This window comes from Mchenga conophoros, linkage group LG20, assembly GCF_057382185.1.
Source record: "Mchenga conophoros isolate Kocher_MC1m ecotype Shallow Benthic linkage group LG20, M_conophoros_male_GT1.1, whole genome shotgun sequence".
NCBI lineage: Eukaryota > Metazoa > Chordata > Actinopteri > Cichliformes > Cichlidae > Mchenga > Mchenga conophoros.
This window is the reverse complement of record NC_140545.1, coordinates 25,518,278-25,538,458: the sequence shown is the minus strand read 5'-3', so window position 1 is coordinate 25,538,458 and position 20,181 is coordinate 25,518,278. Positions and strand designations below refer to the sequence as shown.

The 20,181-nt window shown below is 40.8% G+C and overlaps 1 protein-coding gene across 2 annotated transcripts in view; it reads left to right on the top strand.

The window, feature by feature from the left end:
* The window catches only part of nkain4 (sodium/potassium transporting ATPase interacting 4), a 53,115-nt gene extending 32,959 nt beyond the window's left edge, over nt 1–20,156 (top strand). Inside the window, exons 5-7 of one of the 2 annotated variants that reach the window (XM_085260628.1) lie at nt 7,649–7,709; nt 17,027–17,111; nt 17,840–20,156. In XM_085260628.1, the coding sequence (XP_085116754.1) occupies nt 7,649–7,709; nt 17,027–17,111; nt 17,840–17,849 (156 nt within the window). In that variant the 3' untranslated portion in view covers nt 17,850–20,156. The remainder of the gene's footprint in view (nt 1–7,648; nt 7,710–17,026; nt 17,112–17,839) is intronic. The other variant, XM_085260629.1, reaches the window with a different exon arrangement.
* Nucleotides 20,157–20,181: the final 25 nt, after the last annotated feature.

Genomic DNA, 20,181 nt, shown 5'->3' with positions numbered 1-20,181 from the left:
GCTCGCTTACCTGTTTGCTCATTGAGCGCCTACTTGTTTTGTTATTTACCTTCTTGTTTCGGCTTCAGTCCATTCGTTTCTTATCCCACAGAGCCCCATTTTTCCTTCCTTCACTCAGACTTCATCTAAAATCTATTGTGTGGGGCAGCGTGTGAAGAACAGCCTGTGTTTGCTTTCTTTATGCAGCTTTTATTTCTGCTTGGGTAAGCCTGTTGTGTTTGTGTGACATTAGCACGCTGTTAAGTGCAGTTACTTGATGTGGAAGATGCAAATAAGCACCGCAGACACTTCCCAATGCCTTGTGGTTGTATGTCAGCTGTACAGACCCGTGTTCTTGCGTATGTGGGAGAAAACATTGATAAATGTGGACTGTGCACTCCCTTATAATGGTTTGTCATTAAACATGCAGCTGTCTACACACGAACACACACATCTAATTTTCTGCAGATGAGTTGGCACCTTATTGTCAGGCAGAGTCCTGTGCAATTAACCTACAGGACATCTGTACCACCTCTCTATCTGTTTTGTGCCTCTCTGCATCCCCTCCCCCTTTCTCCCATGTGGTATGTTTTACCTGCAAATTCCTTTAATTGTAGTGCACTCAGTGAGTTTTCTCCTGACACTGAGCCACAGTCAATACTGTGTTAATTAGCTGTCAGATCGACCCAGATATCCGTCGTTACGAGCACATACATTAACCAGGCAGCAAAGAACTGACGACGTCTTGAGATAAACTGAATTTAAGTGTGGCATGGTGGAAAGAGCAGTATATGGGGCTAAAACTGTTAACTAAGGCTGAAGTTGTGCAAGGCAAAACAGTGGCTGGAGACAACTTGAGATCTTGTTGCCTTTGAAATGGTTGCTTTGAAGGGGAGGGGGTCAGGCCTGTGACCATTTGCAGTCAGTTGCTGTCTTCAAAGTGATGGATGGTGATAAAACAGCAATAAGACAGTCAGTCTTCTATCAGTTTGTGGCTGAATGGGAACAAGTTGGCAATTAAATGCAATCTGTTTGTGATAATATGGTGATTAACTTTGATAAATCTGGAAAAATTACGACTCGTTTGTAGTCTATGTTCATCGGAAATGCAGAGTCCAGCCAGAGCCTCAGATTTGAAACTGAAATTCCTCCACAAAAAGTGATGCAATTGCTGCAAAACAGCTATTTAACAGCAAAATACCAGGCAACCCTCGAATATGACCTGCTGGCAACTAATTGAGTTGGAAAAATGAATTGCAGGGCTGATGTCCTCAGCACAGATTGACTCCAGTTGCTTGCAACATGCTGGCAGCACGTCTACATACATAGTTTTGACAAACTGCACTGTGTCAGGCAGTGACTGCAGTCACTCCAAGGCAGACTGCAATTGTTTGGTGACAAGTTGCTTCCCAACAACCACAACTTTTTTTTTTTTTTTTTTTTTTTTTTGTAGTATCGCAATAGTGCAAATTTGCGTATGTATTTTGCGATGGACGTTATACAGAGAGGTTTTGAAACATTATAAGTGTGCTTCCATAAAGTCCTTCAAAATCCCAATTGCACGTTGCTGGACACAGATGATGCTGTATATGCTGTGGATGCTGATTGGTTGACAAATGAACCAGAGCAGGGAAGAAACCAACAGCAGAAATCACCAGGAAAGGAAGAAGTTTAAAAAGAATCAAAGACTAAAAAGGTATCAACAGGGGCTGCTGTGGACACTTTGCATTGTTTTTAACACTCGGTTTCACTTTAGTTCTTTGTGTGTTATACCCAGCCGCCTGGAAAAAGCAACAACGAGATGAGTAGTAGCACACAGACCAGTTTTACCACATATTTTATGCACTCTATCCATCCACAGATGTTTTCTCCTCTCATATCCATGGACTCCCAACATGCTACCACTAGTGAACCACAATTTCAGCATTAGTTGCAAAGAGGCTACCTTTTACCTACTCTAATGTGACCGAAAAAAGCTAATGATCAGTATTTTCATAAACTGTCAAATATTTTTTTTGTGGAGTCTTAATTATCTTTCACAAAATCCTTTGTTGATATTTGTCATTTATATGAATATCAAATTACTTATTTGAAATAGTAAAGCAGCATTTCTTCCAGTTAGAAAAGCTGTAACTAACGAATGCCTTCCTAAGTCATTATCACACATGAACTGCAGCCTTTAACTTTACCTGGCTGAGCTGCATGCGAGAGCACAACTGTCTGACTCAGATTAGACATGAAGTGGTTTTTATCCTACCAGCTCCAATCAGGCATGACTAAAATATCTCAACGACAAATGTACTTTTTTTTACTGGAAAACCACAGGCAGGTCCGATTTTATAGTTAACATCCACATTCATAATCTCCAAGTGATGAACTCGATGTTTTATGATTTCGATCAAAATTAAATAACATTAGTGATTTCCTGACATTCGTTTCCTGAAAAACTGACACCAGAGCATCGTGAGCTGCACTTTGCATTCATTTTACAGCGGTTGACCAAAGTAGCTGCATGCCCAGTGGATTGATGTTTATGAGTGAAAGTCTATTTTCAAAGGTGGCTTTGTGTCTTTCTGGACAGACACATTCATTGTAAACTTGACCTTCATTAGCCTATGCAAATAAAAGTAACCTTTCTCTAGCTCTGTGCCTGATCTTCTCACTCACACACACATTAATGTCAGAGCCTTTAACTTCTCTTCGGCCTCATTATCTGAGAGAAGAAATGCAAATGGCACTGAAATACTATTAATACCTGCTTAGTTCACTCGGCTTAATGAAGACCCACTGGAGGACATCTTTACTTGTTTTCCTGAACTGAAGTTATAGTATCCAATTGTCCGCCTGCTTGCTTCTTTCTCTGTGTTATTAATTCTGGAGATCACTGTTCACTGCTCAGCAGCCCCGGAGACAAAGGAGAGAAAACAAAGAAGAGAGTGGTATTTAGTGTTAGAAGAGCCGAAAATCGGGAATCACCGAGGGCTGGAGAGAAAGAGAGTAGAGGAGGTTTGCAGATCGCAGAGTGACAGGAACATATAGACCTGTGTTTAGAAAAGTGACTACTATAAAGACACATAAAGTGCACAGCGCAAAGGAGAAGGAAAAATGATTGGCAGCCAAATTAGTTGGCTTTAGTGTGGCACGTCTTCACAGAAAGACTGAGGTCAAGTCACCGAGGACATGCGGGGGCTTTATGTGCTTAATTAATATGACATTCATTTCTACACATAGGTGCCGAAAACTGAGTGTGTTGGTGTGTGTGTGTAAGTTTGAGTGTGAGACACAGAGAGACAGGCATTTTATTAGCTTCATTTAAGGACGCTTAATATGCAATGATACATAAGTGGAGCTCTGTCACTTGTTATTGAGGACACCGACCTATATTGGCTGCTGCCTCCAGCAAAAAGCCGCCCAGCGTTCGCGTCTCTGATTTTTTTTAAATCGCATTTCCTGTCGCACTAAATGCATGGAAGCAATATAAAAAAGGACTTGAAGACAGATCGGTTTAAGATTAGCTCTAACATGCAGTGTCCGACTTTCCTGCAGCCAGTTGTTATGAGCGAATGAGTAAGAGAGATGTAATTTGTTAGCTGTTAATTGTTAACAGGAGAACTGCTGGAATTTTTTGGCCTCTTGACACATGAAGTTTTCCCATTTGTGAGCTACGCGTCAGTACTTGCAAACTGCTTTTGTGAAAATGGTCTGCTGTCAGTGGGAGTTTCAGAGCTCTATCAGACACCAAAATTCGGCTTTTTACACATAAAATCAAAGCTGCAGTCCTGACTTTTCTAGACATCACCTGACAGAGTTGGTTCAGGCTTATGACATTAAGTAGCTCCTTTGTGCAAAGTCTGTGTGGTGTTGGGATTGAACCAGTGCATGAATAGCGCAGCTAATAAAACTGTGCATTTACTGTTTGTGAATTGGAATCATGTGTGTTCCCGCCTGCAGGCAGCAGTCTCGCTTTAACCGCACCGAGTAGTTGAAGAAGCGCAAACGCATCTGAAGCAGACTATTTCCTGCTGTGTGCTAAATCTGAGAAAGCACAACAGGGAAAAATATCCTGACCTGATTCTTCCTAAATTGTCCAAATTTAGTGGAAACCATATAAAAGAGGAATGGAAGATAAAAATCAGCTGTAACATGCAGTGTTTGATCTGTCTTGCTGTCAGCATTTATTTCCCATGCCTGACCGTTCGATGGGCACACTTTGAGTGTTTGGCTTCGGTTGATAGTCAGTAAAATTGTTATATCAGACACCAAAACATCTCAGCATTTTATGATACTATGAATCACAATTTTGCATCTCTCGATTGTTAAGAGACAGGAAATATTTTTCATCTGTCAAAAGGTACACACTAGAATTACCCTGTTCACATTACAGTGTAATCTGCCAGACATCTGTACCACCAGCAACCTGCTTCTACATGTATTAGGCAAAAGCAGTGTTGGGTAATTGCACTGCAGTGCACATAGCTTTGCTTTAAAATTACTGCCCATATTTTCTTTGCTATCGCTGAATTGACCATGAACTATTAGATTGTTCTTCACTGCCATAATCATAACAGCAAAGGTATTCAATCAAAATGGCAAAATATTTATTCGTGAAAGAATGTCCAGACACCGACAAAATCAATGAAGCAGCACATGAAAGCTTTTCTGGCAGCTCAGTTATCCAACAAACCTTACGTAGACAGTTTATGTCGACGCGCACTTTAATTCGACTCACTTGTGTATGCTACACAGGCATCTGCTTCCTGCTCTGGCCTTCTACGCTGATGCTTTGCCTATCCTGTGTTTGGGTCAACCCCAGACTGGAGAAATCAGGGCCCTTTTTATGAAGTTTAAATCAACATGCACTCATGCATATATTAACTCATAAGAGCACACACTTTTACAGGCAAAACACACATGGGCACACACACCGAGACACAATAAAATTGAAAAACGGGGTGTGCCCCCTGCTGTTAACACCATCTTGTGTTTGACACTGGCTTTATACATATGCTAATTCACCTCCATTTCACTGCCAGTGTAATGGATGGGGTGAGACCAGCAATTAGATATTAGAAAGAAAAAATATAGTGACAGCGAAGCAGAAAGAAGAGTATCTTATCTAGCCCACACAGAGACAGAGACCTTCCCTTTTATACTAAATGTGACACCTGCTTTTCACTCATAAATAAAACATTTAATCTACATCTGGAACTTCAGTGAAGGTCCAACAGATTTTGTGCGTGCGTAAAATGGAGCAAAAACGCAAACGACAGAGACGAACAGCACATTATCTTTGTTTCATCTATAATTACATCAGCCAAGCTGAGTTATATGTTGAATGAATCTTACATAAATAGATATCATCGCGCACAGTCATTACCCCCTCGGGTTTTGTGTTTGTGAACCCAGTGTGCGAGCAGGGCAGCGTGCCCGACGCTGTTTTAATTGGCATGGCAGAGTGCCAAGTGATGGATGGGTGGCTGGGTGCAGAGACTCGCTGTGTATATTTCTGAGTTGATGACAGCCATCTGCCAGTGCCACGGGCCATTCCCAGTGCTGTGTTTCCCCACATGTGTGTTCCTCCTATAGTCAGCTGTGTGCTGGCTCTGCTGCTTTCTGCTGTGTTTGTGGACACGGGCAACCACTCTATGCACACTCCATAACCTACGGCCAAAGTAAAGCAAATTACAGTTAGAGCGAACACACACACACTTATTCATATACAGCCAGTATAGAGAAATGCTATCATAATAATGGCTTTGTATTTTTATTTTCTGGGAGGGAACTTTTCTTTCTATCAGCCAAGGTTGAATCCTGGACAGGGTTGAGCATAGGGACATTTTTCTGGTGACAAAAGTTGCAGCTGTTGGGTTATTTAATGTATTTTATAAGTGTCTAAAAGCTCAAAGAGTTGCAGTGTTAGTAGAAATAAAATGGAAAACAAAGAAATGGGGAAGTGTTATGACTAAACACACTTTTTCCTTCAGTTATTGTTTAATGTGTACTCAGGGAAACCGTGACTTGGTGTTTTTCTCCTGCTGTATCCTACGTTTCTTGGTAGAAAGGGGAAATAAACTCCCCTGTGTTTGACTCTTTCTCTTCACCAGAAGCAGCTGGTGAATAGAACTGTGCTAATAGAGTGCAACATTAAATCTCCCACTGTGGGGCCAAATCCAGCCACTGGGCTTAACAACGTTTCTGGCAGAAACCCTCGACTGCAGTATCTTTTACTGACTAAATGTTCCTTTGTGTATTCCAGCCAGACACTAACTTTGCCTTTCTATGCCGGGCAGGTATTGTGGCAAAGAGGTTTTAGAGGTTATTGTTGCTGCCTGGTTCCCAAGAAAAACATTTAGTATCAGCAGTAAGAATGGTCCAAAACAGTAAAGCTCCAGCCACACTGCTGAGAGGCGCTATGAAGCTCTGTAGAGCAGAGGGAAACTGTAGAGTCAGATGGCAGTTCTCTGAGGATTCCTCACCACAGGGATATCACATTATCAAAAGAGAATTTCTAAGTGCTTTGGCAGGTATTTACAGTGCTTAAGACACCTCTCATGTCTTTATACTTTACTTCCAAGGAGCAGGACTTGTTTGTCTTTATTAAAGTGCTCTTGAGGAATAATTATATAAAGCAAGACGCTTTATGGAGGTCTTCCAAAGTTTTTCTTTGGACACTGGCTGCTTATTTAGTCATTTTCAGTCTAGGCGTTGTACCTGATCATTTTCCGAGGAATGTTGTTTTTGGGGTTTTTTGTTAAGCCACTTAATACTGACCTGTGAATCATTCAAGCATTTAAAAAAAGGGATCTAACTCAAGTTATGAATCAGTGTTGTGTCTGCACATAAACAGACAGCTTAGCAAAGAACCAGTTTTAGGCACTTTGTTACAAGCAGTCTGTTGCAAAAACACATCATTTGATCTAATTTCTTTAGTTGAACCTACAATTAAACTAATGATAGCACAAATTGCCAGGCATAAAAGATTATTTTGCAAATATTTGTGATTCCCTTAGAGCTGTTACCATAAAACCTTTTCATATCTCAGCATTACGTGCAATGTGTCACGGTTTGGGGCTACAGTTATCTCAATTATGAACTCAGAAAAGTTCTTTCAGATTTTGAGCCACACTGGAACGCCATCTGGAAAGGGTCTGATTGGCAAGGGCTTCATTTTTCAGCACGCCATACTGGCACTGCAGTAGAGCCATACGTGGATACACAATGGAACACTATCAGAGTGCAGACCTCAACATTATTAAAGCAGTGTGGGATCATCTTGACAAATGAACGAGAGTTCAGGCTGTGTAGAAGAAGAAAGGTGTTCATACCAAATATTTACTTCCAAGCTCATTAGAATTGTACAAAATTGCAAAAAGAAGAAGAAGTAAAGCACAAATTTGTAAGGTGTCTTTTTAAAATGTTTTTGCTCAATAAATGTCTTTAATGATTACTCGATATTCTTGTTCACAGAAAGATTTAATTAATGAACAAGTTATTCTGGCTTTGACCCTGCTCTTTGAGCAGTGTTGCATCACCAGTTAAGGATGCGGAGAACAAACCCATTTTCCTCCTTTATTGTCTCTTTGTCTATCGAGGAAAGCACTCAGCAGCTTAACTTCAGCCTTGCAGGTCTGTGGTGTCTAACCTCCTATGTTTGCTTGTGTGTTCGCAGCTCCTTGGCTTCGTGTACGCCTGCTATGTTGTCAGCGCTATCACTGAGGAGGAGGACAGCTGTGAGTGACTTAACACACACACACACACACACACAAACACACATACACACACTCATTCTTGCAAAGGAGCCTCACAACAATGAGTGAATCACACCCAGAGCCACTCGCACAAGGGAGACGAAAACGCCTGAGTTGAGGGGAATAAAGCTGCATCTTTCTTCTCCCTCTTTTCCTGTCCCACCCTATACCTCTCCTATCTGTACCTCCTTCCTCCCCCACACCAGCTGGGCCCTCTTGTTTTTCTTTCCCTCCAGAACCAAAGGAGCCCTGTGTTACTCTCCACACCTCCTTCAGCCCATTCTTTCCTCTCCTTTCGCTTTCACGTGTACGCTGGGCGCCTTGTCTCTCGCAGCCTGTCATCCTTGCTGTTGTTGGAAACCTGTTATTTCCCTCCTTTAATGTACTGTGGCCTTTTGTTTTCTCACTTTCTTCTTTCTGTGTGCCCCACGTTTTAACACTCCAGCCGTCTCATACCTGGTAGAGGTGAGATGGGGCTCTTGTTAACAAACACAAACCTTCTGCCTCCCCCCCCCCCCCAGGCCTGTTTCTTTTGGAGCAACTGAAACATCTAGATTTCTTCTCTGAAGCGGCTCCTCGCAATGTGCTATCTCAGGGCTCTTTTTCTTCTGGTGTATGCTGATCTGTGTTAGTTCCTTAAGTTAAAGTTAGTTGAGGGTGAGAGGCTCATTCTTTTCCTGTCAAGCATAAACAAGCACAGAGCTGGTGAAGAGTGTGGGAAAAGACAGCAGGGAACCATGAAATAAATAAGAGAAGATGGGGGGGAAGCAGAGACGGACACTTTTGACAGCAGCTGCTGTGACCTCATAGGCAGCAGGTTGGAGGTCCTGCAAGAGGTTAGCCAATCACAGGCCAGGAAAAATTTGATCTAAGGGTCAATGGTAGTCATAAATTTCTGATTTGTTCTGCAGTAGCTCTCATAGCTACACAAGCCTGTCCACAAGCTTGAGAATCTGTCCTCACAAATATATCATTTAGTAGTTAAATGGACCACTGGCATAGTTATGTACACGATTTTTAGAATACTAATTTCTAGAGCCTGGCTGTGTTCATGTCTCTTTTGTTGCTTTTAATGTGATTTGAAAACAGAGTAATGAACAAAACACTACATGCACTAATTGAATTAAAACTGCAGGCTCTTGTAATTTGGTGGAATTGAGATGTGTGTGTGTGTGTGTGTGTGTGTGTGTGTGTGTTCCTACACACCAGTGTTACAAAGGTCTAAGCAGTTCTTAGGTGGTCACATACCAAAGGCTGTGAGGGGTTTGCATCACCACCCAAGTGTCTTGCAGTCTTAGCTCTAGCTGGTACAACTTAATCAGCAGTCAACCATAAGTACTGCTTTGAAGGCAAAACCAGTTCTATCAAGTAGGGCTTTTAAAAAAAAAAAAAAGTAGGGTTTTTTCCCTCAGCAACTCCTTCTTTTTTGAATTCTGTTCATTCCCAGTGAGAACATCCATTAAAACTGAAGTGGATAGTTATCCTCTCTCAAAAATAAGAGATAAAAAAAACCCAAAAGAACAGCGAAAGGATGGCAAAAGAAAAAAGCTTGGGGTGAAAAAAGATTGTGGTGTGATTTTTATTGGTTTTAATTATCTGGCCCAGGCTGTGTTGAAGTGAAACGCTGCTACATCGCTTCCAAGTGCTAGCTCTTTGTTATTGTAATCAGCCCTTTGCCTGTACGCACCCACCAATATGCACATGTTTGTTCGAGCAGACACAGGTGCACACACACACACACACCAGCTAAGCCACTTTCTGTGCTCATTTTCGCCTCCTATTTGATGTGTAGATTAAAGCCAGTTTCTCCACTGAGCTCCCTGGCTGTCTCAGCATTTCTCCTCCTACTCAGAAGTATATCTTCCATATTCCTCTCTCTCATTTGCTTCATTTCAATTCCCAGTTTCTTCACAGGTTTAGGGAATGATAATATATCATAGCCCAGGTTTATTGTGTTTAAGAAATCCTCTCTTTCCCCCGCTCTTTTACCATATCTGGCTTTTGAACTTTAATGAGGTGTGCTTGTAAAAAGTTAAAGGTCTCTGGTCACTCGTTGTATCAGCCTCATTAAGCGCCTTGCTGGTCAATAACTTCCACGGCTGATTGCGCCTTACTGAGAGAAGAAAGGTAGAGACAATCCTCTGGAGGGATGGAGAGAAAAGGAAGCAAGCGAGCGAGAGAGAGAGAGAACGAGAAAGAGTGGGCATACGTTAGGGGAGCAGAGGGAGGTGTTTATCGGGAGCAAGTTGGGAGGAGAAAAAGGACCCAGTATGCAAAACAACAAGAGACATGATGAGCTTTTCATGAATAAGGAGATAAGAGAGGAATTCCTTTCACGCAAAGCACTCTTTCACTCTCCAGGGACAGGACTGAGTTGGATTTGAGTGCTCAGACTTGCGTAAAGACTAGCAAAATGAACACACACACACGTGTATAGAGGCACATACACACTCTCAAAAAGCCAAGAAGACACAATGGGGAGAATAACAAGCATCATATACCATCAGCTCAGGGTTTGACATGGCTTTCAGGCTTTATTACTGATAGAGTGTGTATGCGTGTGCATGAGTGAGCTCCCTTTTGATGTGAGTCTCTCTCCCTCTGTCACTCACAAGTGCATCTATACGTGGTCGCGCACTCGTTCGTACCTGGATGCGTTTGTGTGCGCGTTTAGCTGACTGTGTGTGACTGACTGACTGAGTGTAGGTGATTGTCTATATTTGTGTGCATGAATTTGTTACACAGAGTTATCTGCGGTGAGCAGACACACCAGTAGAGTGAGTGGTGGGGAAAATCCTCTTTGTAAAGTAGGTCATGGAGTTAGCCGCCTAGCACTGGGATAAGCTTGCTTTAGCTTGTCTGCTAATTATGCTGCCGCCCTCTGTGCTGAGTCACATCTGCAGAAAATGCTCTAAAAACAGACAGAGGAGCTATACGGCAGGATGCACAGGGGGCAGTATCATCAAGTTGTGTGAGAAGGTCAAAATAACAAAAGTTCTAGTATCTTCAAAAACATGGATGCACGTGTTCAGGACCTTTTTAATACTTTAACCTAACCTTAGTAGTGCAGTCAGTCATTTTTGAGGTCATTTTATACATAAAAAATAATATTGTATATATAAAAAAAAATACATTAATTAGTGTGCAACAAACTGATGTGTTCTCATGAACTTTGAATGAATCCATTAAAAATACACAGGAGCAGGCATTGGAAAACCTGTTCACAAAGAACACACAGAATATGAAGTCGACATCAAGTGATGATGAGCTGGTCCTGATGTTTCTAAACAAGCAAAGGAAGAAACTGAAATTCTTGGTTCATCCAATTCTAATGAGAAGGCAGCAGCAGGGAGAATTTCATGGTTTAATCCGGGAGTACATATTTCAGGATGTCAGTGGAGCAGGTTAAGCTCTTGTTGGCAGAGTTAGGACCACACCTGAGGACGCAGAAAAACGATTTCCCAGTGCAGACTGACTCGAGCAGCGTCTAGCTGTGTGTCTGAGGTAAAATAGTATTATTTTACTATTTGTATATTTTGTACCACTGCATTTTGGAGCTACGAGTCCACTTGTTCCCAAAGGCAGTGATCAGATTGGTCCGTTATCTTTATTCGTATCCGAAAAGTCTGGAAAATCAAGCTGGGTTTAAGAAAAATGCCACAAATTGGTCCAGCAAAACTATGTGGTCGGCATGAATGAATAGGTTAGTCTGAAAAATATTTTTAAGCTTCAAAATATTCACATGAATTTTACACGCCTGGTGAGTAAAGGCCTTCAGACTTCAGATATGAAGGTTCATATTTTTATCGTCTAAGAAAGGGTCCCCCCCTCCCCCCCACTAAAGAAGTAAAAATCTTCCTCTTCTTGAAATCAGGACTTTAACACGTGAAAGTTTGTATAAGCGTGCTGATTTATTCCTGATAATAACAAAGTTACTGTCAGCAGATGAGAAACTCAACAATGAGCCCACTAAACAACAACAGCTAGTTTTAAGTTAACGTTATGACAGTTAATGTTACGCTTGAGTGTCCTAAAAATCACACGTTCCCTCTGATAAACAGTTTGATTACGTTCTCACATCATATGAGAGTTTATTCACTAAGCGTCAGAGTCCAACAATGATAGGTCGACTTCAAAGAAAATTTCACGTACCGAGAGAAAAGTTCAGGATATCCTCAATGACTCATTTCAGTGTTGTTGTCATAGACACAAGTGAACTTCACTGACTCATTGACTTGTATCAGAATTTCTTCACAGTTTTACAGCCTGCTTCAGAGTAAATACATGTAGACACCAGCTGAGGTGAACAGCAGACTTATAGCCTACAGTCAGTACAGATGAACAGTGGCCACCATAACTACCATTATACCCTTGAAGTAGGCAAAAAAAAACAGAACTCGGTTAACTGCAGTCTGCAATCTACTGACAACTAGCAATGATATTTTACACACTGTAACGTTAAGATAATTTCCATTGACATTTAACAGTATCCCAATCACAATTTTACAAATGAAATTTAACTTACTCATATTGCAAATCTGAGGTACCTGTACTTCATTGTCCATCTTATTTTTTATGCCATGAAAATAAAGCAACTGACCAAAAGAATAAAACATGCTAATTTTAAAACAGTAGCAAAGTGTTAAGTAGAGGAGATCGAACATATTTTGTGGATTCATGATGGGTTGAGAAACAAAGCCAGTCATAGCTTGGTAGTGTGAGGTGAGGCAGAGACACATGTTCATCAAAAGTATCCTGATATAAACAGTAGGGACAAGCCCAGATCTTTGCTTAGGGATAAGAATTTTTAATTTTCTTTTTTATTTGCTTGTTTGCTTGTTTGTTTGTTTGCTTGTTCGTTTGTTTGTTTGTTTGTTTGTTTTTTAAGGGAACATGTTTAATATTAACATTAGCATTGTATCAGAGTTAGCTTAGAGCTAATTTGCATCTGCAGTCCCTTGGTGGGTTACAAGTAAAATATCACAGCAATAAAATATATAAAAACTGAACTGAATTATAAAATGCATTGTTTTTAAAGCTGACACTAGAGTTGGAGGTTTTAATGATACTGTGGCATTCCACCAAGTTGGAAATCAATACTGTCAGAGATTTTGTGCTAATTAAACTACAGTCCCTTTTCACCAAAGCTGTTTTCATTTGCTGTAGTTCAAACTAAATAATGGCTGATATTAATCTGATGTTTATGTTGTACCTATGAACATCTCATCAGTGTGACACTGGGTCAGAATGTTCAACATCAGATCCCCGAAACTGGAGGATCAAACATCGCTCCACTGATGCATTGACCTAATAGCTGATGTTTATGCAAATAAACTTAAGTTAGTCAACCAAGATGACAAATCAGTTTCTAATATAAAGGTCTTGTTTTACCCAACTAAGAGTCAAATACCCAGACATATGAAAACAAAAAGAAACAATGGAAAGGCTGGAACCAGAGAATGCATTAAATATTGCAAATTTTACAGTAGACAAGTGTGCTCTCCAGGGTCTTTTGCAGAAACACAATGAAATGGGGGTGATCTGCCAAAACAAACAAAAAGCCAACAAGCAAGTGTTTCGGGGTGATTAGCCAGCCCCATAATATATGCTAATCAAGGATCCAGGCAGCAAAGATGCATGAATTTCTGTCTATAAGCTGCCCAACAAGCAATTGAAGCAAAAATAATAATAAAACAAATATTATTATGTTGGTCAGCAAATTTCAAAATCAATACATGCTTAATGGATCAGCAGTCACATTAAAGTAAAATTACGGTGGCAACCTCTTTGCGACTAGTAAAAGTTAGTGGTTGACCAGTGATTGCAGTTGTTCTCAGACAGGTTTGCACATTACTGTATAAGTACAGACAAATTGCCAACACATTGAAATCAGTCTGAATTGTTCTTTTCATTTCCCGTTTATCATCACAGATCTGGTCCCTGCCTTTGAAAATGGCAACAAAGTCGCAAGTTCATTGAACAAAGTTGCAATAATTTTGGTCATACTATGATAACATAAGCTAGACGGTTAATGGAATTGTTTATGATATACTATCTTCAAAGACTTTATAATAATAGCTCATAATAAGCGCAAGCAATTCCAAATTCCAGTGAAAACCAGTGAAGACGGTGCTGGATGTTGGAGTTTAGAAACATCATTAATGCAGACAAAGTTTCTACAGACTCCATCTCTCCCTTGAACATCTTACTCTCACTCATCTTTGCATGGATCATAAAATTTAAATGCACTTTCAATCAAACACACCCAACATTTTTATGTGCAGAATAACAATGCATAAAACAGCAAAGATGGCTGCGTGTGTGAGGCGAGAGATGCAGACATGCAGAGCCAGCTAGGAGTGTGTGTGTGAAAGGGACCACAACTGTCTTTTAATTGACCTCTTCCATCATTACAGATTCTCTCTACAGAAGTCTTGAATGAGCTGTCCAGTCTTTTATCACTCTCTCTGTCTTTGTCTCTGCCATTTCTCACCCTTGTTTTTCATGATTTTCCTTACACTATACTCTGTCTGTTTTAGTCTAATTTTTCAAGCGAAGCCCCGCTGTCCCCACCCACCACACACACACACATGCACACACACACCACTGTCTGCTGACTGTCTGTATCTCTGCTTTACATTACATTACTCCCTGCTTGTTTGGGGGCACTACTTAGATGCCTTAACTACTGACCTACATACCTTTCATATCTTGCATGTGTCTGCAGAAGGGGGAAAAAACCCAGCTTGCTCAATCTGCTGGGAAGAAAGTGATCTTGCTTCTGTCAGTGTTGGTGTCAAAAAACCGCCAGTATCTGTTTTAATAATCTCTCCTGTTAAAGGTTTTCTGTTTGCACTGGTGTTACTAGATTTAATGTTGAAAACACAGTCATATGGATTTTTTTTTCCAGTAATTTCTCAACCATCAAGAATCAGTGAGCTGCACAGAAGACCGGCCTCAGAGCAGGATCAGACTGATGCATGCTGTAATTAATAGGGAAATGATTCAACATGGAACAAGCAATTAACTGGCTGAAAAACAATATAGTCTGTAGGAGGAATAGAGGTCGGGGTTATAAATTAAGCATTTAATAGAGAGCAAAGTAATGTTTTGACACACTGAATGTCTTCATTAGAGTGAAAAGAGGCAGCTTTAGAGGCAACCTATTATGCCCAAGCCAGGATTTCTTTCTTTCGTTCTTGAAATCTTAATAAAGCAGATTTAAATGATTCACACAAAATAATCCTTATTTGGGTCCTGGCAGACACAGCCCCTCAGTTCATCATCTATATGCAACAATCTCTTTCACAACCCTTCCCCCTCCCTTTAAGCCAGCTTTCTTATGATTGGCTGTCCCTGGTAAACAAAAGGTTTGAACAGCAGGTGGGTGGGGCTTCTGTACTGTAAAAGCCTTAGTTTTTAGTTCATAGGTCCTTTTCTAAGCAGCAATTTTAAGCATTGTAGCTCAGGTTGATTAAACAGAAGCGGCCCCATTCTATTTAGTGTTTCACAGCTGTTTCCTGTCTTAAAAAACAGAGCCATAATTAATCTTACTGGTTAATTAGTAATACCTGTGTTTACTTAGCAATTATATGCGAAAAGACTACTGTGAAAAGAGCTTATGTGGATTGCTTGCACATGCCCGAGCTTATTATTTTTAGCTCTGGCTTTGTAAATAAGAGAGACTAGCATCCTAACAGTGTATATACATGACAGAAAATAAGGATATAATACAAAATAGTACATCATACACACCGGGCCCAGTTTAAGTTTAGGTTGGTCAGTGCATATGTCACAAGATTCTTTACAGAAATCTGACTTTCAAATACTTTCCAAGTGGAGAAGTTGACCTATTTGTAGTTTTACATGAAAGGCACACATATCGCCAAAGTCATTGGGATTTCTGCTCCGGAGTACTCGAATATCTGTGTCAAATTTTGTGGCAATCCATCCAGTAGTCAAGCTGATATTTCACTCTGAGCCAGAGTATTAGATTCACAGACTGGTGGAGGGATCCACCGAGCGATATTGCTTTGCTATCCCACGAGCTGTAGCGTGTCTAAAAATGGCAACCATGATTATCATCCAGCTGTATTCCTCAGCACGGTTTATCATGGCAGGAGATGGATCCCCACCTGCTTATAATGAGAAAATCACTCGTACAGAAAAGAGCAGGGGAGAGGGCTTTGTGTGTGTGTGAGTGTGTGCATCTTTGTATCTTTTGGTGGGTGGGTGGCATGTGTGTGTGTTTGTGGTGTGCAGATGAAACAGTGAATGCCTGGAAACCGGGACAGGGTCAGAGGAAAGGGGTGACACAGCACAACCCCTCTGGCTGGTGTGCGCATCCTGTCTACCTATCAGCATTTAGCAGACCACCCCTGCCTCCTCTTATCTGGATGGAACTGATTGGGCCTTCCACTAGTCTCTATGGCTGGCTTGTATGTGTGTTTTTCCACCACAGGTGCTGGGTTCCAAAAAAGAAACAGATGTGCTCATTTTGTTATTCACTCAGCTAGGGTCCTTTATATATTTGGTGTCTTTTCCCACTGAATAGGGTGCAGCTTCTACTTTTCTTCCACTCGCTGTGTTTAGAGGAGACTCGCAGCTCCTGGACACGCTGGCCTTTTTCACACGGACTCCCTAATCTCCTTGGCTCCCTGTCAGTCAGACCGACAAGCGTGACGCACCCCGTCCTCTCCTCCTTTTTCCTCCCCTCTCTGTCTGTCTCCCTCTCTGCCGTTTATGTCCCCTCAAAAGCCCCAAGCCTTTTCCATCCATCTCAAAAATCCCTCTCTCCGCATGTGTGAAAAACACACTGCACTTTGGTACCAGCATGTCCTTCTGTTTCTCGCATGACATAACACTCGCTCGCTCATCTGCACCTCGCCTAGAGTCTGAACTCTTAACTGAGAAATTAAACAGAAAGGTTTGAGGATCAATTTGGTGGCTGAAGGTCACCTCTGTTTCTGAGCGATAAAAAGGCTTAAGCTATTTTGACAGCTGGCAAGCTTTCACCTGTTCCCAAGCTTTCCCTTAGGCTTGAGGCAGATGCACAGATGAAAAACAGTTTTTTCTCTCTCTTCTACTTTTGTAGATTTTGTCAAACTAAAAGAGACTCAAAGTTTGCACTGTTGTTCACAAGCTACCTTACAACATCTGTGCACTCCATTTGTTCCCATTGTGTCTTTTTGTTTCCATTTCATTCTTCATTCAGTTTCTTTTTTTAATCGTGCATGTATTTTTAGTTGTCTGTCTTTTGATTTACTCCGGGATTTATGTGTTCAATACTTTGTTTTCAGTTGATTTTATTGGAGGATTTGACCCATTCCCACTCTACCATGTCAATGAGAAATCATCTCATCTCCTCTTAAAGCCCATGTACCCGTAAGTACGAGTGCGCTCTCATCCCATTACATGTGTATTTGTCTCTGTGCGTTGGAAGCATATTTATGTGACCTTTCACATTGTTGTTGGTGCAAGTTGTGATCGTGAAACTTTTACATGCGTTGGAAAGTGCAAGAAAATAATCTCCACTTTCATGTCCGTGCCAGAGTTTAGTGTCAGCATCTCTAGGTTGCAACACAGCGTTTACTGACAGAGATTACACAGAGTTGCTTACTCAGTATCTGGAGAAATGACTCATGTCTGGGGAGTAAACTAGTGTCTGAAACATGCTACATCCTGTCAGTGTGCTTTGGGGAATATGGAGACCTTTCATAGCACTGTGTGCGTGTGCGTAAGTGTGTGTGTCCACAGGCAGCTACTGGTAGAAAAACACATAAAAATATGTCTACAATTGGATTAATCACTTAAGTCGTGCAGAGGAATTAATAAAAATAAGCCTGGGAAGTAATGTAATAATTCTCTGCCAACATGAAATGAATATTTTATTAGCTTCTTGACAGTTTAATCAACTCTGTCTCTAATAGGAGGAAGTTTTCATCTCCCCTCTTAACCTACTGAGAGTTACCTGTATATCCTGGAGAAATTCTTCTAAGTGTGTGTGTGTGTGTGTGTGTGTGTGTTTGTGTGAATAGAAATATCTTTTTCCTTTGGTTGTTCAACAAGTCTTAAAGCTATGCCCTTTCTGTCTATCTTTTTGTCCCTTCCAGGTCTACGTAAATAGGAGAACATCCAGCGGGGAGGTGATGCAGCAAATTCCTACAGAGACAAAATGGTTGCTTTGACACAAACGTCCCAGTGCGCTTCGGTGCACGAGACGTTCCTCCCTCTTTTGATTTCAGTCCTTTAAACGTGTAATTTGCTGATGTACTGCCCAGAAAAGCCAACATTTCTCTGTAAGGGTCCATCGTGACGGGTTTAGGGAGCTGGGGAATTGCAGTAAAACAAAGCATGTATTTAGGGGTATTTGTGTATTTGGGCAAGTATCAATCATTTTGTTCGTGTTGATTTCTCTGCTGTGCTCCCACTGCTGCAACCTGCCCACAATGGGCAAATACCCCCCTCCCAGACTGTGACTGTATAGAACATGTACAGCTATTAAATACATTGTGGATGTAATCAGGGGCTGCCCATCATTGCCAGTCTGTGGTGCTGTGTCTTAGAGGACTCACTGATTTAGCATATTATTGCTGGTTTGGCTCAAATCTTAGCCGGAGGGCTGAATTACAGTGGAGCCTGTGGAATGAGCTATTGTGTGCTGTCTGTTTACTTTAGGCCAGGATGTGTGTGCATAAATACAGAAGCAGAGCAGGAAGAGACAGGGGAGTGTAGAGGTAGAGGGTGGGGAGGGAACAAAAGCACCAAACCTACAGGGGCATCTGTCAAAAATAGAAAATGTAAATAATGAAACTGGGAGGGTTAAAATTAGCTTTTGATTTAGAGTTTGAAAATGTGAGCTATCAAGAATGCAAAATAACGTGAGCCTGCAAGAGGCATTCAAACACAAAGGATGGCATGCGAGTCTTAGTTTTATTTCGGGAGTCTTATTATTGTGACTATTTTCACCAACAACAAAGTCGGTGTTTCTGAAGTGTCAGGTGTTTGTGCTCGATGATACGCTGAAAGCTTTGTTTTCACGTCAGTCCCCCTCTAACTACTGACAGATCTGCCAAGGGTGATCATTACACACACTCAAACAAAGGTTACATAGCATATTTTTAACTTGAAGAAAACAATAGAAGTTGTTTCGTTGTTCATATTTAAGCACAACAGTGCTGAGATGTCTGGGTATGGTCTTCAGTGTAGAAGTAGCGTGGCATATACATGAATAGATCAGAGAGTTTTCTCCTGTCACTTCAGCAGTTTAAATTAAATTGTCAGTGTTAATAGTCGCAGCTGTGATTGTTTGAGAGCATGTTGGGGTGTTTTTTTGTTTTGTAATTTTATGCATATTAAGTAATAAGTAAAAAGCAAAACTGGTGTCTTTAAATTGCTTTATATAAACTGGCAACTTAAATTTCTTGTATTCTGACCCAGAAAAACGACAATTATTCAAATGAAATGAAATGAAAAAGTTCATATCTCCCATACTGATTGGTAGCACTTCTTTTGTTCCTGTTAGTGTCATCAAGAAGTCAGATTCGCTCACGCCTTACTGGTTGTGTGAATCACTACTGCCCTCTGGTGTTCATAGTATTCATGTGCAAATTTCAAGGCTACTGAGTTTCTGCTGCATGCTTAACCTTCCATAAAACTCCCTTTTTTTTTTAGCACTTTCCCTGGCCAGGATTTGTTTCTTATTTTTGTGTTGTCATAGTTGTATTTGCCTTCAGTTGTATGCTACATCATATAGACTGAGATTTGGTCCATTTGAAAGTAATTGCATTGTGTTAATTGATTGGAATAGTTGGCCACTTGGCTTGTTTTCTGTGGAAGTTTTTTCATTTCTGTTTTCAGCAACTTCAGCTATCAAGTGCGTGTCAGAGTCCTCTGTGATCTTAAATGTGCTTTACTGCCAGACAAACAGTTTTTCAACTGTTAGGATTCTTAAAATGATCTGAATACTGTTTCCATTCGATTGATCACCTCGCTGTCTGAGAGATGCAATAATTTTTGTGTCATTGTTTCTTTATAATTTAAAGTTTACACACTCCTGGGAAGCCAGCTAGCGTGTGAGTAAAAACACAAAGCACCTCATATTGTAACATAATCAGTATTAACAGGAAAATGCTTCTAAAATCCTAATGTAAAACAGGTCTTCCTCTCAGTGCAATACAGCCTTTTCCTAACCTGGTGACTAGTATTAGTTGAAACATGTTATATTTGTTAAATTTCCACTGAAAAGAGTCTATCTCTGTGTAGATACTTTTTGTTTTTATAGAAAGTGGAAATGGTTCTTTTTCTCTTCAATTTTGCGTCCTGTGTTCCTCCAACCCGATGTGACCTGAATTTGTATTCCTATTTATCCAGAACTGTGCTTTGTGCTCATGTAAATATGTGTTTGTTAATAAAAGAATGTGCTCTTTTGATGGTCCCATGTGTCATTTAGTAG